This window comes from Monopterus albus, unplaced genomic scaffold (assembly GCF_001952655.1).
Source record: "Monopterus albus unplaced genomic scaffold, M_albus_1.0 scaffold103.1, whole genome shotgun sequence".
NCBI classification, from domain to species: Eukaryota; Metazoa; Chordata; class Actinopteri; order Synbranchiformes; family Synbranchidae; genus Monopterus; species Monopterus albus.
This window is the reverse complement of record NW_018127983.1, coordinates 1753614-1773373: the sequence shown is the minus strand read 5'-3', so window position 1 is coordinate 1773373 and position 19760 is coordinate 1753614. Positions and strand designations below refer to the sequence as shown.

Below are 19760 nucleotides of genomic sequence, written 5' to 3'. Positions count from 1 at the left end.
CTTTTCCCAAGTCACCATCAGCTCTCACTAACATGTCAGAGAGCAAGTCTCTGTCGTGTTGGTGTGTCAGCCTTTAAGGGGGTGACACAGGCCCTTTAAAGAAACTTAAAGGAGTGACTGAGGACAGAAGGCACAATGACAGGAGGGCATCTCAGAGGAATAATATGTTGCACAGCGGCCCAACCTGTTTCCCACTCAGGTTACTTCCAACATTCCCAACACGGCCTAATCACACCAGCAGTCACTCTCTCCCCCTGTCCAGCCTGTATAACCACTGACATAAGGGTATGGAGGATTTATGTGAGGAACGGTGGCATACATGATGCACTAGTGATGCTACACAGCTGCAGGTATGTGTCTGGACTTCTCCTAAAGTTGGCTGTGAATGCCAGGCCTCTGTCAACTGTAAGCGCCAGAGAGTGATTGCCATGAAGCAGCATGACCATAAGAGGAATGTGGAGGGGTAGGGGCATGTCTGGCTGGTGTCTGAGTGGTGTCTCAAAGGAGCTGTTAAACTTCCCGACTCTCTCTGCCATGCCCGCTCTGTTATCCTGAGACAGGAAGGAGAGAAGAGCCAAAGATACATGGAGCCCACCCTGCTCCTTCCTTCCCTCTAGCTTGACCAAGTGTCTTAGAATGGCTCGAGTACAATGAGTGCCATTTCCTGCATCATCATCTCTGTATCATGACCCCTGCCAACATTTTATCTATTAAAAACCCTTGAGAGACAGGAAATGAATGCACTGCCCACAGATATAGGGTTGGATGGTTAAACTGCAATACATAAACTGTACATGTGGTACCAGTCTGTAACACAAACACATTGAGGCCCCTCCGCAGCAAACCTCGAGTGGGGCCCGTTCTGGCAACACTGAACACTCGATAGCTTAACATTAGAAATATCACGTCATTCAGGCCAAGCAGTGAATTAGCTGGTAGGCTAGCTTTTATTTCAAATGGAATTTAACAAACCACTTGACAACACCAATAACGACTAGTTACTGGGACAACATTAACGTATAACTGTAGCTCCTCTTCACTCATTGTAACAAAGTCGATTTCATTCTTTTATCATGAAAACACCACCTGCCAATTCACTTTAAACTGTTGCACAACTTTTGCAACAAGTAGTTTGCTGCTTCTCTTACCGTATGTTCATTACACACACATTAGCCATTAACTCTACTGTGCTCATGATACTGACAGTGATAAACTACATAAGTGTTGCTAACAAGCCTGAGCACAGCTGATGAAAAGACAACAGATCAGCTGAGTTTGTGCTGTAGGTCTGCGCCGCCGTTTGCAACCACAAGCCCGACACTGCGTAGCGACAACTGGACCGGATCCATCTCCTCTACGAAGCTTCTCTCTTTTGATCTGCTCACTTCTCATATAATGAACATGTTTTTGTAAAGGCCATTTTTTCCTTTTGCAAACACACAGTAATATAATAAGATGGAGTGGAATGCCAAGGTTATCAGCACTCCCCCATTAGGAAAGGGGCTTTTCTTACAGGTTTGCAGTTGAGTATACATGTGAACATTCTGGCATGTCCATGAGAAAAATCCCAGTGCCTACAACTGTCTTTAAGTCAGGACTGCAAGTGTGATATTTTCAGTAGTGGGGTTGGCGCCTGTCTCTCCTGTGTGCTTCTCAGTTAAGTCTTAGTTTACTTAGGTTCTGAGAAGGATCTTTCAGTGCTTACTTGAAACTGTCACAGGTAGAGTGAGAAGCAGCTTAACGGCGGTGGCTAAGTCAGACACGCTTGGCAGAACAGAGCGAAGCTTTATGAATACAGCATTCATCTTGAACCAAGCCATGCTCAATTTCAGCTGGTGCACCTGCTGATTTAGACATTTCCTTGTTTAATTTGACAAAGGTTCCTGTCAGTGTAACAGCAGTAACCTTCTTTCCACCTCTTGATGGCTGTGTAACTCTCCTTTGAGTGAAGCAAGGCTCTCAGAAGCACTGGTATAGCCTATAAATATTTTTGCTTGCCTGCAAAATATCAATATTCTGTTTCTGGGAAACTTTCTGAAACAGTGCTGATAGGTTCCCTGTGTCACTGTTCGGAGGACAAACCATTTTCCATGCTATGGTTTATGACAGTAAATATTTATAAATGTTTATTTTATCTTTATTCTAAATTGGCCCTGAAAATGCAGTCAATGTTGTGTATATAATCCTAATTTATAGATTTTTATGATAATTTTTGGAAGGTGGGGCCCTTGGACTGCAGCCAACCACCCCCCGCCTGCCTTGCAGGGGGTGCAGGGGTATGTGCTACAGCACAGTGTGGCGCCCCATTTCTTACCACATCACTTGCACTAGAGAAGTCATTGTTGAGCAAGCTTTCCAGGGCCATCCAGCGAACGGGCCGATTCTCATTATCCCCCAGACAATGGTAATCCATGGGAAATAGGTCTCGAGCAAGGGCATTGTCTGTAATCTTCACCTGCATGTTGTCGTCAATGCTGTGAGAGGAGAACGGGAGAGAAAAGTCAGTGTCTTTGTTTTTTAGTAATTAAATTCCAAGCCAAATCACCTGAAGGCTGCAGGGAAAAGATCAGGACAAGTGAAGACAGGTATAAGCCAGCTCAGGGACACTTACACACAGTTTCTGGCGGCGAGGTCTTTGTGTATGACCTCCCTGCGAGCCAGGTAGCTCATTCCACATGCAATCTGGATGGCCATGTAAACCAAGTCTTGCTGAGAGATCGCCTGGGAGGACATGAGGGAGAGAGGCATGATGTGCAATTGACAAGCAAAGGCAGGAAGATCAAAAATACAGGAGGGAGTGGGAACAGGACACCACAGCTGACATGACTCTACTGTGGTGAAAGAGGTCTTCTGTGTCAAAATGTTCCGTTTCCTTTAAATGAAGACAGTCAACTTTGGGTCAAATAAGGGAGTTGCATATACAAAAACTATTTCAGTTTCAATGTAAGGCCAGCCAACTGAAGAATATAAGGTGTTTTCTTAAGAAAAATCACTTTGTACAATTTAAGGCTGGACACAATCCCACTCTTAACTAAAAAGAACTAGAAAACACTCTGCAAGCAGCATGGCTCTAGGTACATCAGTATTGGTTAGGTGGTCCTATAGTGCCAACAGCAGGCTGATCTGGCATTTAGTAAAATATCTCAACAACTGTTTGATGGATTGCCACAAAATCTGGTCTACATCCACCGTGCCAAGACGATGAGGCCTACTAGCGTTGGTGATGCCGTGAATTTTCCTCTAATGCCTCCATGAGGTTCTCATTAGTGGTTCTGAGTGAAAAATCTCAACAACTGTTCGATGGGTTGCCATTAAATTTAGCACAGACATTCAAATCCCCATTGGGATGAACTATAATAACTTGACCCAATAACTTTTCCTCTGGTGCGTCATGATATAATAATGCATACAGTATTTTTATATGTATTCATATGTAGGTGATCTTCCACAGATACACATCTTACCTGACAGTGGTCAGTAATACAACTTAATTTCATGAATGCTCACAACACAGAAGAGCAGTCTTAGTAACCAATAATCAGAGATAAGAACACTTTAAGTCAACAGCTCGAGTCAAACTGAGACGTGTGCAGATGGTACCAGACAGTCAAGCACCATGCAATTTGCTTTCCATGGAAAAATGACGACAGTTGAAAAGGTCAACACAATTCTTCTCACTTGAAGATTCTGAACCAGATGTTCACTTGCAGAATCAACGCCACACTGCAGTGCTGCGCCCCCTCGGTGTTTTCTGTGGAGCTTAATCTCAGTAGTGACACACTTGTGATTTATAGCTCGACGTTTATCGCACCAGCACAACTTAATGACTATGTCTCCTTCAACTGCCAAAAGTACATACTGAGATTGCTGAGAACAAAGGTGCTGGTGTGTTACTTGAAACTTTACAAAGGGGTTTTGATTAGCGCACATGGACGGCAAGCTTCATCTTGTGATTGCACGGCGCTTGCTACATCTACATTTTGCAGCTGATTGATTGGTTGATCTGTGCTGTGGCTTTGCCAGGCACATCAAAGACTCCCTGGGGTTAGCCTGTACAAAAGCCCGATTGTCTTTACATAGCCAATAAAAATCTATGCCTGGAGCACCTTCTTCATGACTATATTAACAGTCCTTCTAACAACAGTGTAAACAGTAGTTACTGGTAAGTGCTAACTTGGTGTTGACTGCTGCAAACACACAAAGTTCTTTCAGGTTTGGCACTTGAACAGAACCTTGCTTTTCTTCCAGTTTGGGGCATTTATTTCAAAAGCTTAACAAATGTTTCAATGCAAAGCCATATGTGGCTTGCATTGAGGCATTTAGCTTAATGGTTTCATAAATGACTTGTGTTAAAAGCACAGCTGAATGTATGCTGTGTTGAAGCCTTACCTGTGGGTTGTTAGCCTCAGCTAGCTTGCACTGTCGCAGGAACAGCTTAAGATTCCCCCAAGCCATGAAAGGCAGCAGCACCATGGGCTTCTCTCCATCCTCCGTACACACGTGACTTATGGGCAGCAGATTTCTGCAAATAGAGGAAGCCCAACTGAGGAACAGTGTGGGACTGTGTAAGCCATCACATATACTGTTCTTGGAAGTGGGGGTCATTGAAACCATTGCCAGACTGAGGAAGAGGAAATGTTAGCAAAGGTTATCAACTTGCTGAGGTCAAAGGAATGGAAAGAGGAAGGAGTGGGCCCAGACAACAAGTCTTTTCCATGTAAAGAAAGTACAGTGAAAGGTCAAACCTCCTGATGCATCTGGGGCAAAATTAGCTTGACTAATTCTACTGTAAAACTGAACTACATTAAATGCATTCATTAAAACTGAGACCACATTTACTAAATGACATTGCAATGCATGAGCAGTATGTTAGAAAACATGTTTTGTTCCTGTCAGAGTCTGTGTTTCAGTATCTGCTCTGTGTGCACCATGTGGTCTTCTTTCATCAGCCCAACGAAGACATTTAAAAGATGACCACGGGAACTGCCCCAACAGCATGCAGTTGTGGGTTAAGGAGAAAACTGGAATCTTTATTGCCACATTAAGTGGAACTTGCAAAAAGTGGACAACAGTGACCATGGAGAAACCAACATAAGCCTATAACCACGGTACAGGTTAACACTGCTTTGGGAGTAACAGTGGCCTTGAGGTGTAAAAACAGCACTGGTGTCCTGGCAGTTTTTTCTTTTAAAGTTATTTTATTGAACTTGATTTATTTTTTGTTAAATAAAAGCAAACTGCTCTAAAAACACTGATTTGTAAGCACATCCACTTACCTATGATGAAGTCCACGGAGTTTGCAACTTTCAGTGAGCATCATGGTCACCTGTGCCTCAGACGCATGATCTGGAGAGAAAGAGGACAGAGACAAAAAAAAAAATATATATATATATATATATATGTACAGTGACCTTATAGCTGCCAAACCAAATTGTTTGCACTAGCAAGTTGAAGGTAAGGACACATTTACCCTTTGACTCCATGTGGCATTAGAATTTTTATTGGTTTGTTTGTTTTCCTGCATACATTTGTCTTCCAGTACTCATTTGAGGTGGGAAAGTGACTTTTGCCAATTGTTAATCTGTGTATGCAGCTTTGCCATCGTCTGGTACTTATGGACATTATTCACTTCCCAAAGGACACATTAGGAGGAAAGTAAACAGTTTAACAAAACCAAAACTGGCATGAGGATATTGTTCGCTGAGTGGTATGTACCCCTCCCTGAGTAAACATGGGAGAATGGAGAGGTCAGGAGTCAGCTGGCAGAGAAAGCTGACACTTGAAGCCAACAAAGAACCTGACAGTCACACTTAAAGGTGGTCATGGGCGTGCAAACCTTGCAGCATGAGCAAGACATTTACTGTCACACATATGTGTCCAGTAACTGGATTACAACCATGTGTGGCCATCTGCTGAAGCCATTAAGAAAAGCACCTAATTATTTCTGACAGTGTTTGGTTGATAGTCTATGGTGTTTGCCACCAGGGCTCATTTGAAAAAGAAGATGAAAAACATTCAAAATTGCACAACTGCATTGCTATTTTCAGCCCAACAACCCTCATCATTCATCTTATGTCTTTGGCACGTTTATAGTCGTGTTTTCTTCTAATGACGTTCTTAAGAATTACAATGTTTCACTTTGCCAAACCGCACTTCTTGGAAGAACCACAGCATTGCTCATTGATACGAGAGATTCCCATCTCATTTACGACACATTTGACTTGACAGTATTTTCAGCTGAACTCTACTTTCTCAACGGTGCATTGAGTTGTGCATTACAAACAGGACAGAGTGTGTACCTTTGACTGTCTTCACAAAGACCTGCTTTTCTTTACCAGGGTCCTTTTCATCCAGCAGCACGCCATGGAAGATGCGGCCAAAGGTGCCTGTTGAAAACAAATCACAGGGTTTTTTTTATCAGAGGAAAAGGGCAGCTGAGAGACAGCCAGAGGCGTCACAGTCAAAGATCGAAATGTCACCTCACATAGCGGTCTCCGTGACTGATTGATCTGAGGACAGAGGCGGACAGGCTTCTGCTTTGGCTGTTGTCTCACTGACATGAGCCAAAACAAGAACAATTCAGCAGAGCTTAGCATACCTTTCATCACTCAGAGAGATTCAGAAATACGTACGATGTGGAAAGGCTAAGTGAGCACGTTCGTCATCCTCTTTGTCTAAACTGTCACTCTGATGCTCCAAGGCTTTACTGAGGTTAAATGCCATTTAAGAACATAAACCATCAACATAAACTTAGGGAAAAAAATCTGAGCCCTGAGGCTAACTAGGCCTTGTGTTTCAACAGGTACAACAAGAGGGTTAGTGTTTAACGGTCTCCCTCCTGCACCGTCAAGCCTGTCTGGACCTGCTGGCTCCTAAATCACACAGAGTTCAAATGCCTCTGAAACATACATGGCCTGGCGTGTCTATTATTTGTTATTTCTTAGCTGTTATGCCTCATTTTTCATTTTTAGAATGTTTCTTTTGCATTTGCTATGATTTTGTATGTAGGGTTTGATGTACATAGATAACTACTAGGGATGGGACAATATATTCAAATTCAATACATCGCAATACAAAAAGGTCACAAAATCTGTCTTTGTCTAGCGATATATATACCATGTGGCCTCCATGCACCAGAGACTTAATATTTTTTGTAAATAAGATAGCCTAACAGAATGCAATTCAAAATATCTGGTTGCTCTTTACATAATCTGATCAATGCTAGAAAAGGGGGAAAAAAGAGGAATATGGTACAAGGATTCTGCAGCTAGTCATACACTGTTGTCATTGGGTTTTTAATTGTACTGTCATTGAAGTGAACACATCATATCATTCCCTGAATTGTATCGAAAAAAAAAAAAAATTAACACTTACAACTGTTCATTTAATACATTTCAATTACCACAAAACACATACTCAAAATCTGTGAAAGCCAAGTCACATTCACAGCAGACCAGATTAAAAAGGTACAGTGATCAGTCAATACAATAAGTAAACTTAAAGATACAATGTCCAAATTGTTTAATTAAGCATGAGACTCTAGAATCGGTCGCCTCCGCTCCACCCAGCCCTCCCTCTCCCTGCTTGCTCCACTCCAGGTTGTTTGATGACTATGGGCAACGGGAGCTTTCGACAGCAACTCCCCCCATTGAGATAGGTTTTGGGGGATGCTTCTACAAAAAAGCACTGAAAACAGTACAATGACGTGCTCGACCAAAAAGCTCTATTTTAGTCTCATGTGTCCACAGGACCTTCTCCCAGAAGGTTTGTGGCTTCCTCAGGTAGGTTTTGGCAAACTCCAATCTGGGTTTTTATGTCTCTGTGTCAGCAGTGGGTCACCCTGGGTCTCCTACCGTAGCGTTCCTTGTCATTCAGAGGGTGACAGACAGTGTGAGCTGACACTGTTGCACCCTGTGGCTGCAGGTTGGCTTGAATTTGTTTGGAAGTTGATCGAGGTTCTTTATCCACCATTCAAACAATCCTTCATTGCAATCTGTCATCTGTTTTTGTTTTTCGTCCACGTCCAGGGAGATTAGCTACAGCACCATGGGCTGTAAACCTCTTGACAATGTTGATCACAGTGGACACAGGAACAGCCAGATCTCTGGAGATGGACTTGGAGCCTTGAGACCGTCCCTGCGTTTCCACTGTTGTGGTTCTCAAATCCTCAGACAATTCTTTGCTCTTCTCTCTCTTCTCCAAGCCGAGTGTAGTTCACACTACAGAAAGGTTGAGTCAACTTTTCTCCATTTTAACTGGCTGCAAGTTTGATTTCTATGTTGCCAGAACCTGTTGGCTGCTACAGGTGAGTGTCATTACAAATCAAAGGAGCATCACATGCTTGAAATACAACTATTCCTGATGGTTTTGAAAAGGTGTCAAGTCAAGAATCTTTATTGTCATTATGCATAGCACAACAAAATTTTTTCCGGCAGCTCTGAGCTTAAAAGACGGACAATAATTCTGTCCAGTCCATTTTCAGAGTTCTGTGTGGAATGGATCAGATTGGGCTTTTTGGGGGTGGCTGTGGCTCACGAGGTAGGGCAGTTGTCTCCTGACCAGCAAGTTGGTGGTTTGACTCCCGGTCGCCCCGCATGCCTAAGTGTCCCTGAGCTCTTGCAGTGTCTTCACTGAACCCCGAATTGCTCCCGGTGGAATGACTAGCGCCGTTGTGTGGCAGCCTGTTGTCATCGGTGTGTGAATGTTGTGTGTGAATGGGTGAATGGTGTATCATCTCCTGTAAAGTGCTTTGGCCAGTGCAACACACTGTGGAAAAAATGCACTATATAAATACAGTCCATTTACCATTTTGTTTGTTGTTCCAGTGCAAACAAAATAAATAAACATGAGAATACCAAAGAATCTGTGATTGCAGCAATTCTCTGGAAGAAGTGGTGTGTCATCTGACAGAAATGCAGGGGTACCGATATTTTTGGCCATGACTGTATGCTGACATTTAGCAGCTAGTCACATGCTGGAACATGAATGTCATTTCAAATTCTCACTGCAGTACATTTATTAGATTAATATTTCAGTGACACAGAGACTCAAGTCTATAGCCATGTCACTAGGTTAGCTAAAATCAAAATATTTGAATATTTCTTTGAGACTACAGAGTTCAATTTTAGGTTTTGTACTGTAAAGTATCATTTTAAGTACGCTAAACAACAAGCTGAACAGAAAATACTAGGTTCAGGTTCAATTTCTAGATAAAAAATGACCACAGAAGACCTTTAAGTGACATTTAAAAACAGAACACCAACGCTTTTCTCCTCCAGTGTGTTGCATTCTTGGTCTTGGGTAACAATTACATAATTTCCACAGCCACACTAAACCCCAGCGCGGGCAGATCTCCAGAAAGTGAAGTACAGTCTTGTTCAGTACCATCACTCCCTGACAATGCTGAATCGCCTCCAGAAGCATCCAGCGTCAATAGCGATAAAGTCTGCACGAGTGAAACTCAAGCCCAAATACTTGTGTTTATCATCTTTGATATGAAGCCAAAGAAGGAGATTTAGTAACTTAAGTAACTCACACTTTCTGTCAATATGTGAAATGCCTCAGGAGGAACAAGCTATTGCTATTTTAGGTTCATGGCAAGTTCTCACTGACACTGATCTGATGAGGCATGTTCAAGCTTCCACTGCAAGGAGAAAGCAGCATTCATGTTCAGAGGTCACCATCGATTTTATTTTTCTGCCACAGACACTAACAATACAAAAGATAATGGTGGTGATTATGAATAAGCTTTTGTTCTTATGCAGTTGCTGCAATAATTCAGCACAGTAATGAGCCACACCACAGAAGAACAGACTGCAGTTTTGTGTCTCATAAGAAACTAATGGAGATGGCAAACTCATATAGTTTCCCATGTATTAAACTTAGTGTTTGTAGTTTTTGCCTTAACAAACTAGAGCATGATGTTCATGTTTAGCAACTTCTATGTTATGTTTGTAGCCTAAAGACCAGTCTAAGCTGAACTGTCAGCTGCTAGTGGAGCCTGGTATCAGTAAACCTCTGGCTGAGAAGATAAAACTGATTACATATTGGAAAGTATGGGCTCCAGTTTTGGCACCTCTCACCCTCATCTCATCGTCAGAAATGCTTGTGTAACACTATTATGCTGTACAATTGTGTCGTTTTACTAAGGTCACACCCGAGGCACTGGGACAGTGATTTTTTTTTTTACCATTTGAATTTTCATGTCATTTATGTAAGCAAAAATATATAAATATATGTAATCTAACGGTAGTTGTCAGTCCTCATGGTGCACAAGGGGCAAAATACATGTACCTACATGACGTCTTGTGTAGGCTTTCAGTGAACCACAATGCTAACTACAGCCACAGTCACACCATTTAATCCTCTCCAGCAACCTTACAGTGAGACCTGCATCTCACATACACAGACTCCTGAGCAAAGCAAAGGGAAGAACTGCAACCATGCCACACAACACAGTCTGCAAAGCTGTGTAGAGAGCTGCTCATGACTGAGGTCCATGCTTCACTGAAATTCTTGAAATAATGTTCACACTCTTCTGAACAGTACAGAAATAAATTAGGAGGCACATTTGGCAAGAGAGACAAATACCTTCATGCAAGACATCTCGCAGTGTGACTCGCTCCCTTGAGATGGCTATGTCTTTCACTTTAGCTTTGGCCTCCATTAGAGTGACACTCCTCAGGTCATTCTTCTCTATGCGAAGAGAAGGATAACCTATGAAAACAGAAACACAGCCTCACAGCAAAGGCAAACAGGATTGCATTAAAAAAAAAAGATTAACAGGACTGTGAACCCAGATTAACACTAGAAAGCAACTTGGGGGAGATCTGCTTTGCATCATTTAACACTCTGATTCATTTCCACAGAATGATTTCTCTTAAAACACACAGAGCTCTTATCTGCATGCAAAGAATTCCAGCAATTATAGGAAACACAGTGAGCAACACACATGTAAAACCCCACACATGTTGCATCAATGCAACTTCATGCAAAGTCCTGTATTACAGCACTTCCATTACATAACCTCCCTGTGTACTCACTGTCATGGAGCCAGTTTGGATATAAAGCACACGTGTACACACACACACACAAAGCTGCCCACAGTGAATGCACAGAGATGAACAAACCCAGGCCTCTTATATCAACACACTCCATGAGTACACAACATGCCACAATCTAATCTCATGGGGAGTTGCTTAGACAAACTGCAGATAAAGCTGCGAATACACAGATACAGAGGAAACAGCTCCCTGATACAGTCAGAGGCAAAGACAGTCAAGCCCCTTCTTGTTCCTATGAGCTACCTGTGATATTTTACATAGAAAATCTAAGTTACATGAGAACATATGAGATAAAATAAAGGCTTTAATCTCAAAATAAATCTAAATAAAAAACAATAAAAGTCTCAGACAGATCCCATGTAGGTTCAAAGATACAGATTTCGCAACTTATGTTATTAGCTACTTTGATTAAAGCTTTAAATCTCTGCTGTAGCATGTGAACTGTTTAACAGTGCTGCCCCCTATAAGTCAACCTAAGAGCACCATTTTTTTTTTCAACTGTGAATCCAAAAGAATAATCTAATGAAAAACTGTAGGGCACAGCTCAGCTCCATACAGTCTAATGTTGGGGACAACACATATATTGTACACTGAACAACAACTGATACTGGGTATGTAAACAGCTGCACTGACAGTTCCTCGTGCAGGAATGTTCTTCAGCCTGCGGAGGCCAGTGTGACACCAGCCACAGACTCTGGTCCAAACAAGTGCTGGTGCTGTGCCCCAGGATACAGAGACATATTACATTATAACTGTATACAGTACAGTATGTGCGATGGCTTCATCTTAGCAGCACACTGCAGTTAGTATAAAAGAAATCAGGGTAGTTAAAAGTTTTATACTAACAAAAAAATGACAACACTTTTTCACCACCATCCACAATTAGTCTGAATTTTTTTCCAGCTCTGAGCAGCTCCTCAGGTTCCTTTGTGCATTGCATTGTGGGGAAAAGGTGACGAACAAATGCACAGTTAAAAGTAAATTACTTTTGTCACCTTTACATGTGAACATTCAACAAAAAGCCAAGATGTAGGTGTTGTTACATCCCTAACATGATATGTTAAAGAGCACTGCACAAGTGTAATCATAACTCCGAGTTGCACAAAACGCTTAAAGGACAAAGGTTCTGATTATTCTACTAATTTTTGTGCTTCAATCAACTCATTAATCAGCTACTGTTTCAACATTCATTCATGGGGCCTTTCTGTGACTTTTCTAAGGTTAAATTCCAAATGCCTAAGCATCTAACTTACAATACCCAAGGAGATGCCAAGCAGTGGTAACAAATGAGGTTAGTACAAAGCAGGTGAGATGCATATGTGAGGATTCTGAGGATCAGATCTGCCACCAGGAGGAAGAGAAGCCTTCCAATTAGTGTCATTTTTAAAGGCAGTACTTTTACACAGTACCTTACTGGGAGTGAGACACGATCAAAGCAGTGTGAAGTTCAGAAAACTATGGACATAACGTGTTATCACAGTACAGGTGGCTTTAAAGATTTCTGAGTCTTAAGCTGTCTCTCACAGCTACACTCAAACTTACTTTTGGTTTCATGAGGTGGAGCACCAGGGTTTTGGAAGGAGGAGGCAGCAAGCTGGAGAATGGGTGCAGAACCGGGGTGATTGTCTGATGAAAAGAGAAACGAGGGAGGGACAGAGAGAGAAAGAAGTGGTTTAATGATAACTCAATCAAAAAAAAAAGAATGGATGTTCAGGAACATATATCACAGCAGGCATGTTTGCAGTTGGGTAAATGTACCCATCAGGAGTTGCACAGAAAAAATGTGCAGATGGTGGTGCAAATAATCAAATTCAGCAAACCATAAGGTAAAGGGGGTCATCACACAGGAGGTGAAATGTGGACGGTGTCCACAAGAGGGCCCTGATGGATCATACATGAAAGTGAGGCACATACGAGATGGCCTGCTTTCCAGTTGTTCTCGGTTATCACAGGACTATCACACCCAACTGAGAAGGATTATTGTTGGGGTGGTTACAGTCAAAGATACTCTCCACAGTAGTTTTAACATCTGCCTGTACACCAAACCGCATGTGATGTGAAGCAAAACAATCCCTGAATCTCAAAAACAAATGATTACCTAATTAAAGCCTGTGGTTATTACTTTTTGTTTTGAAACATAAAAAAAGCTTTAAGTTGAAAAACGTCTCATAACATTATATAACTCCTAGATTGATCTGAAAAGCTCAGGCCAAGATCCTGACAATACTGGCCAGAAGTATTTCACTGGGACTGTAGCAATTATTTTCAGGTGAAATGTTTGCTTTTCTCTTAAAGTTAGGGTTTTACACTAGCATTTAAAATGCATGTTAATGTAATTAAATGCTCAAGTTAGAGTTTATTATTTACTAATGTACACATACCAAAACATCTAATCTAATCTGATCTAACACTAATTAGCATGCTGTCTCTCCTTTCATCAATTCATTCAAAAAACAATGAATAAAAACAAAATGGTGTGGTTTTACAGAGCAGCTGCTTCTAGTCTGGGACACTCAGGCATCTCTCATTAATCCCAGGGCTGCAACGGTAACAGTGGTGATGATTTTATCATGACACCCTGAATCTCATTTCATGACCCTACTGCTGTACTTGCAGTGTAAATAAAAGGCCAAATCCACATGATAAACCAAACTTACCCCAGAATTACAGTGAGTACCAGTCAAGAGAACAAGGGCTGGCTGAGTTACTACACTGACAGATACACACAAAACCAGCAACAACCTTCACCAGAGGCTATGTGTTGCAGCTGAGAGTCATGCATGATATAATGATCTGCCATGCTGGTATGATATTAAATAGCAAAAGTGACAAGTCTGAATGTACTTAAGCCCTTCAAGGTGCAATCTTGCATGTGCAGTTAACTCCACAAAATTTAGGCATGCTTTAAAGTAGTTTTTTATTTTTAGCATTTTGCCTTTATTGTTCTGTGTCACAAAGAGGCATTTGAAATGTTTAGATAATGGGTATTGGCCGATGTCTGCCCTCCTAAGGCCAGTTAAAAATCTGCACAATCTGCCAGTCAGTTTCATTTAAAGCAATAAGGGGATTGCAGACTGTAACAAACAGACAATGCTCGTTGATTATTTTCAAATACTTGAAATGGTTCAGATATGCTGAATAGTGTCAAATAAATGTTCTTGCAGGTTCAGCACATTTGTGTCTCATTTATAATTATTAAATTATTGTATTTTATCTGGCACAAAAATAAACCCTCATAATATCAGAATTAAACATGAGCCATCAGCATCAGCACCCGCCACTGAAAACCCCATATTGGTTGACCACTAATGCACATGTCCATGATGCGTCACCAAGACCACTCAGCTCTGGAGGAATCCCCAGATGTTTAAAAAAATAAAAAGTGAACTGATGTTGCATGTGGTTACTAATCCCCATTGATCTGTGTTCTGGTGGAAAGTGGAAATAAAACGTCTTACTGGTGACAGAGGCCGCATTGTTGGGTGTGTCAGCCCTCAGGTACTGTGTGGTCTGGGTGGACGGCTGAGACAGGCCCTGGGAACTTCCACTGTCACTCATACTGAAAGACAGAGGAATAACACCAAGCTGAAGTGAGGCTGCACAAATACATTGTGAAGTTTACGTGGCCATTCTAACCATCTAACAGCCTGGTTATGCATGGCGCATGGCAATGTGCACATCTGTAGCTCTGTCCGATCAAAAAACAATCACCATTCAGTCACTATAGCATCATGAGCTGCAGTTTTCGGAGTCCAAACAATGTGTTCAACTTGTCTACTGACAAACACTGGAGTGACTGTTTTATGACAAGAAAAAAAAACCCCACTTACTCAACCTTGTCCTTGTGACTTCAGGTATATTGTGCACACTAAAACATCCCAGGGTACATAGTTTTAAACTGCAGTTCCATTAAAAGAAAGGTCAGACATGTTTCACATATTCCATTTGATCTACTACAGTCTGGTACAATCAGCCAATGCTCTGCAGCAGCACTCTTCTTTATTATCAATGAATCAGATTTTATAGATTAATGCATTTGGGATTGTTTAATACACTAAATGGCAGAGCATAGCAAAAAAAAGAAAAAGCCAATCACAATTTCTTAGGGCCCAAGGGTAACATCTTTAGATGCCTTTTTTGTCTGACCAACAGTCCAGAACCCAAAAATATTTACTATGAAAAAGACTAAGAAAATCAACAAATATTTACATGTGAGAAGCTGAAAACAATCAATTTTCACCAGTTTTTCTTTAAACGCCATTAAAATAGTTGCCAATTAATTTTTGGTCTATCAACTAACTCATTTAAAATCATCTACAAATATACCACAATTAACATTCATGCTAATCACCAGCCAGAGTGATTTTAGAACTGAAGGATCTAGTCGACAGACCAACAAAATACTTTAGTGCAACACAAGGATCCCATCATACAATGTGATCAAAACAAGCCGCTTTGGCAAAATAGCATCACAGGAACAGGATGTTTAGTGCAAATATCAAACTCGACATATTTCCATGACATTTAAAAAAACACTCATTACACATATCTGTTAACCTGTGGAGCTGCCTACAGCCATCTGGAATGGAGATTACAGGAAGTGAAGAACAGGGAAGCTACAGTGTGGGTTTCAACTTGATATAATCCTCTCTGTGGAGATTATTGTTGGTCTCTGAATAGAAGGACTCTGCAGAAATACTAACATAACTTCAACAGGCGACAGACACAAGGCTGTAAATGTACTCTGCTGTGTGCTGGTTTTCATCAGTTTATTAAAATGACTATGCTGTTCACAGAACTAGTAAAAACAAAAGAATCAAACCTGTCCTCCATCTCCACTCTCTTCATGCTGTGGAGGTGCAGGATGGCCAGGATGATAGCCACGAGGAAGATGACGATGCAGCAGACACTCACACTTATATAGAACACTTGGGTGGAGGTAGTGGGGGTGGTCACGCCATCTACTGACAAAAACAATCCACATTATTAATCAACAATTTGTGCTATTATGAAAGGACAGAGGAAAAATATGAGCTAAGGCAATGAGACAAAGACATGAGTAAGTGCAAGAGAAGTGCACCGCGGGCTCCACGTAGGGTTAATGGAGGCTTGGGGTAGTAGAGGCAGTGCCAGCTCCACTCTCTGAGAGCTTTTCTCATCACCTCTCTAAAAGCCTCTGAGAGCCCCAGGCTCCTCAGGCCTACCCAAGCAGAACAGAGACAACCAACTAATGGTACTTTGTTACTGGGGTAGTGGGCTCGCAAAGAGCCTGAACAAATCTGATCAGAAGAGGACAACCTCTCCAAGGGCTGTGGACTGACAGAGTGCACTTCCATAGCAGAATGAATCCTTCTCTTCAGTCTCTGAAATCATATACCTTAGTTATGCAAATTATGATAAACAATACACAGAACTGGCAGGGAAGGAGAAATAAAGCAGGATGTGGATGTAAGATTACTTACAGTCAGGTCGTTGAAGAGTGTTATTGTTGAGCGGAATGGGAATCTTTGGGTCAGAATCTATTCCTGTTCACAGAGGAAGGAGAGTGAATTGCACCAACTACAGTCAATGTCAACTGAATGGCAGACTTCATTCAGAAAGAAATTCTGTCCTGTGTTTACACTACTGCTAAAAATAACCAAACAGCTGGTGCATGATATGGGTTGAAATAAGTTCTTTCATGCAGGTCACTTCTGACCACGCTGATCCAGGCTATAAGTAATAAAAATAAAAAGATGCGAACTCCAAAGATAAAGCAAAGTAGGCAAATGCCACATTGAAAAGCAGTGACAACAACACAGTAAACATGATTAAAGGAGGATGAAGTCAAAATGTCATTCAGTGCGATTTAAAGATGCGTCTCTGATCTTTCAATCAGTGTCAGACAAAAAAAAGTGCCTCGACAAAAATCAAGCAAAAAGTCTAAATGTTTCTGTCTCCTTAGTGATGATCTGCTGTTCTGCTTCTTTGGTAAAGAACGCAATAAAGTGTGTGCTCAAACTCTCTCCCTCTCATCAGAGGAGCATACAATAAGAAAATAAAATAGATCAGTTAATCCAATTCCTTGAAAAGTTCCAGTAGCTGAAAATAAGTTATTGTTAGTCGTCTGTTTGAACACCACAGAAACAAGGAATCTCTTATATCTGCTATTTTAACTTGTGATCAAAACAAGATACATTCATTTCCATGGGACATATGGTAGGAAGTCCTTTGGCTGCATGTAATATCTTGTGAAGTTTGAAAATGAAGGGGGAAAAAAATGAAAAAATATCCATCTCACACTGTAACTTCTGAAACTGACACACAGTGCTGGCAAAATAAGGAAATCCCTTATTGAACTCCCCACACAATCCACAGTGTATGTAGAAAATGTAGTGAGCATCATAACAGTATGTGCTACAAAGAGTCTTATAGGTCAACCCAAAAGACATTTTCCCCAAAAGGCATTCTGACTTATCATAACGGGAAAAGCACAGGTGGAACTAATAACAATGAGCGATGGCTCCGTGCCACTGAAACGTCCGGCAGCATGCACAGCCATCGTTAAAGTTATTAATTACACCTGTGCTCCTCCTGCTAGGAGGCATTGTTTTGTTTCATCTGCTGCATTCAGGGCAGCATACAACTTATTACTGCGCTGTAACCGCCGTGTCTCAGACCTCTTATTTTTATTTGATGTATTTTATCTCATTTTAACATGAAAGCATTTATAAGGCTGTACTGCTGTCTGACGGGTGCTTCTAACCGTACAGTTGTCAGGATACTTACTTTTATAGCACATTTTCCTCCTCTTGAAGTTGAGCACTGTGTAGTTGTTGGCGTGGATGGTCAGATTGAGCTGCACCGTCAAAACGGCCTCTCCATCGACCTTGCCGGAACAGAAGAGGTCCACTCTAAAGACTGTTGGGAAAACATGCAAACACAGATCATTTAGATAAACCCAGTCTCTGGGAATGTATACTGTAATACCTACTGTATGCTTAGTTGTAATCACATGTCAGAGATGCAACAGATCAGTAAAGGACAAAATATATATATATATAATTTCCAGCATTAAATACTTTTGTTGTTAAAGTTGTTTAAGTTCAGTCATGAAATTGGAGTAATGCTGTATATAATTTTTTTCACTGCAGCCTAAAAGTTGTGTGAGGTTATGTACCAGAGTGTTTCTTGGCTTTGAGCAGTCGGCAGGAAACCTGTGCCCAACCAAAAAATAGTCAGGCCCTTGATTGAACATAAAACCGCACTTTGTCATATTTAAACTTTGGGATTTGTATCGAATAAACTGGAAATTAGTGAACCTCAGAGGTGCAGGCAGCCACACTGTGTTACCATAGGTCAGAACTTTGCAGGTTTACCCTGTTCCTAACCCTGTTCCTTCTTAACAGACAGACATGAAAGTAGTATTAATCTTCTAATCTAAATCTCAGCAAGAAAGACAATACTCCCAAAATTGTGAACGTTTATAAATACAAAGCTAAGGCCGGGAGACGATAAGCTTAACTTAAAATAAAACCAAGAAACATCTAGTCTGGCTCTACTCAAAGCTAAGAAAATGTGCATATCAATACCACTTAGCTCACTAATTAACACCTTTGTTTAATCTGCACATACGCTGAAGTGTAAAAACAAAAAGTTGTGGGTTTAAGACCACCTACTGTCCCGTTTCCAGTCTTGGAAACTATGCTATCCAGCTACTTGCCATAACAGAAAGATGTTAAGTGATCTCAGTCTTCTCAATTTAAGCTTCTGTACATAATTAATTTTCAGCCACTACTGAGATTCAAAACAAACTACAGCAGCTGCCCCTAACCACTCTTTGCCCTCTTGTTGTACAGTGGGGCAAATAAGTATTTACTTTTCAGGTTTTCTTACAAAGAATGGACAGATCTGTAATTTTCATCAACTGCGAGAGACAGAATCTACCAAAAAAATTCCAGAAAATCCCATTGTTAGATTTTTAAATAATTTATTTCCATTTTATTGCATGAAATAAGTATTTGATACAATAGAAAAATAGAACTTAATATTTGGTACCAAAACCTTTGTTTACAATTACAGAGGTCAGACATTTCCTGTAGTTCTTGACCAGGTTTGCACACACTGCAGCAGGGATTTTGGCCCACTCCTCCACACAGGTCTTCTCCAGATCTTTCAGGTTTTGGGGCTGTCGTTGGACAACACGGAGTTTCGGCTCCCTCCATACATTTTCTATTGGGTTCAGGTCTGGAGACTGGCTAGGCCACTCCAGGACCTTGAACTGCTTCTTATGGAGCCACTCCTTAGTTGCCCTGGCTGTGTGTTTGGGGTCATTGTCATGCTGGAAGACCCAGCCACGACCCATCTTCAATGCTCTTATTGAGGGAAGGAGGTTGTTGCCCAAAATCGCGTGATACATGGCCCCATCCATCCTCTCCTGAATACGGTACAGCCGTCCTGTCCCCTTTGCAGAAAAGCACCCCCAAAGCATGATGTTTCCACCCCCATGCTTCACAGTTGGGATGGTGTTCTTGGGATTGTACTCATCCTTCTTCTTCCTCCAAACACGGCGAGTGGAGTTTATACCAAAAAGTTCTATTTTGGTCTCATCTGACCACACGACCTTCTCCCATGACTCCTCTGGATCATCCAGATGATCTTGGGCAAACTTCAGACGGGCCTGGACATGTGCTGGCTTGAGCAGAGGGACTTTGCGTG

At 41.4% G+C, this 19760-nt stretch overlaps 1 protein-coding gene across 2 annotated transcripts in view; it reads right to left on the bottom strand.

The window, feature by feature from the left end:
- ryk (receptor like tyrosine kinase) overlaps nt 1-19760 on the bottom strand; it is a 38612-nt gene that overhangs the window by 3587 nt on the left and 15265 nt on the right. The window contains exons 4-14 of one of the 2 annotated variants that reach the window (XM_020610004.1): nt 17832-17963; nt 16526-16588; nt 15886-16027; nt 14522-14622; nt 12606-12689; nt 10591-10716; nt 6300-6386; nt 5277-5346; nt 4390-4522; nt 2612-2721; nt 2315-2474 (exon numbers count right to left, since the gene is read on the bottom strand). In XM_020610004.1, the coding sequence (XP_020465660.1) occupies nt 2315-2474; nt 2612-2721; nt 4390-4522; nt 5277-5346; nt 6300-6386; nt 10591-10716; nt 12606-12689; nt 14522-14622; nt 15886-16027; nt 16526-16588; nt 17832-17963 (1208 nt within the window). The remainder of the gene's footprint in view (nt 1-2314; nt 2475-2611; nt 2722-4389; nt 4523-5276; nt 5347-6299; nt 6387-10590; nt 10717-12605; nt 12690-14521; nt 14623-15885; nt 16028-16525; nt 16589-17831; nt 17964-19760) is intronic. The other variant, XM_020610005.1, reaches the window with a different exon arrangement.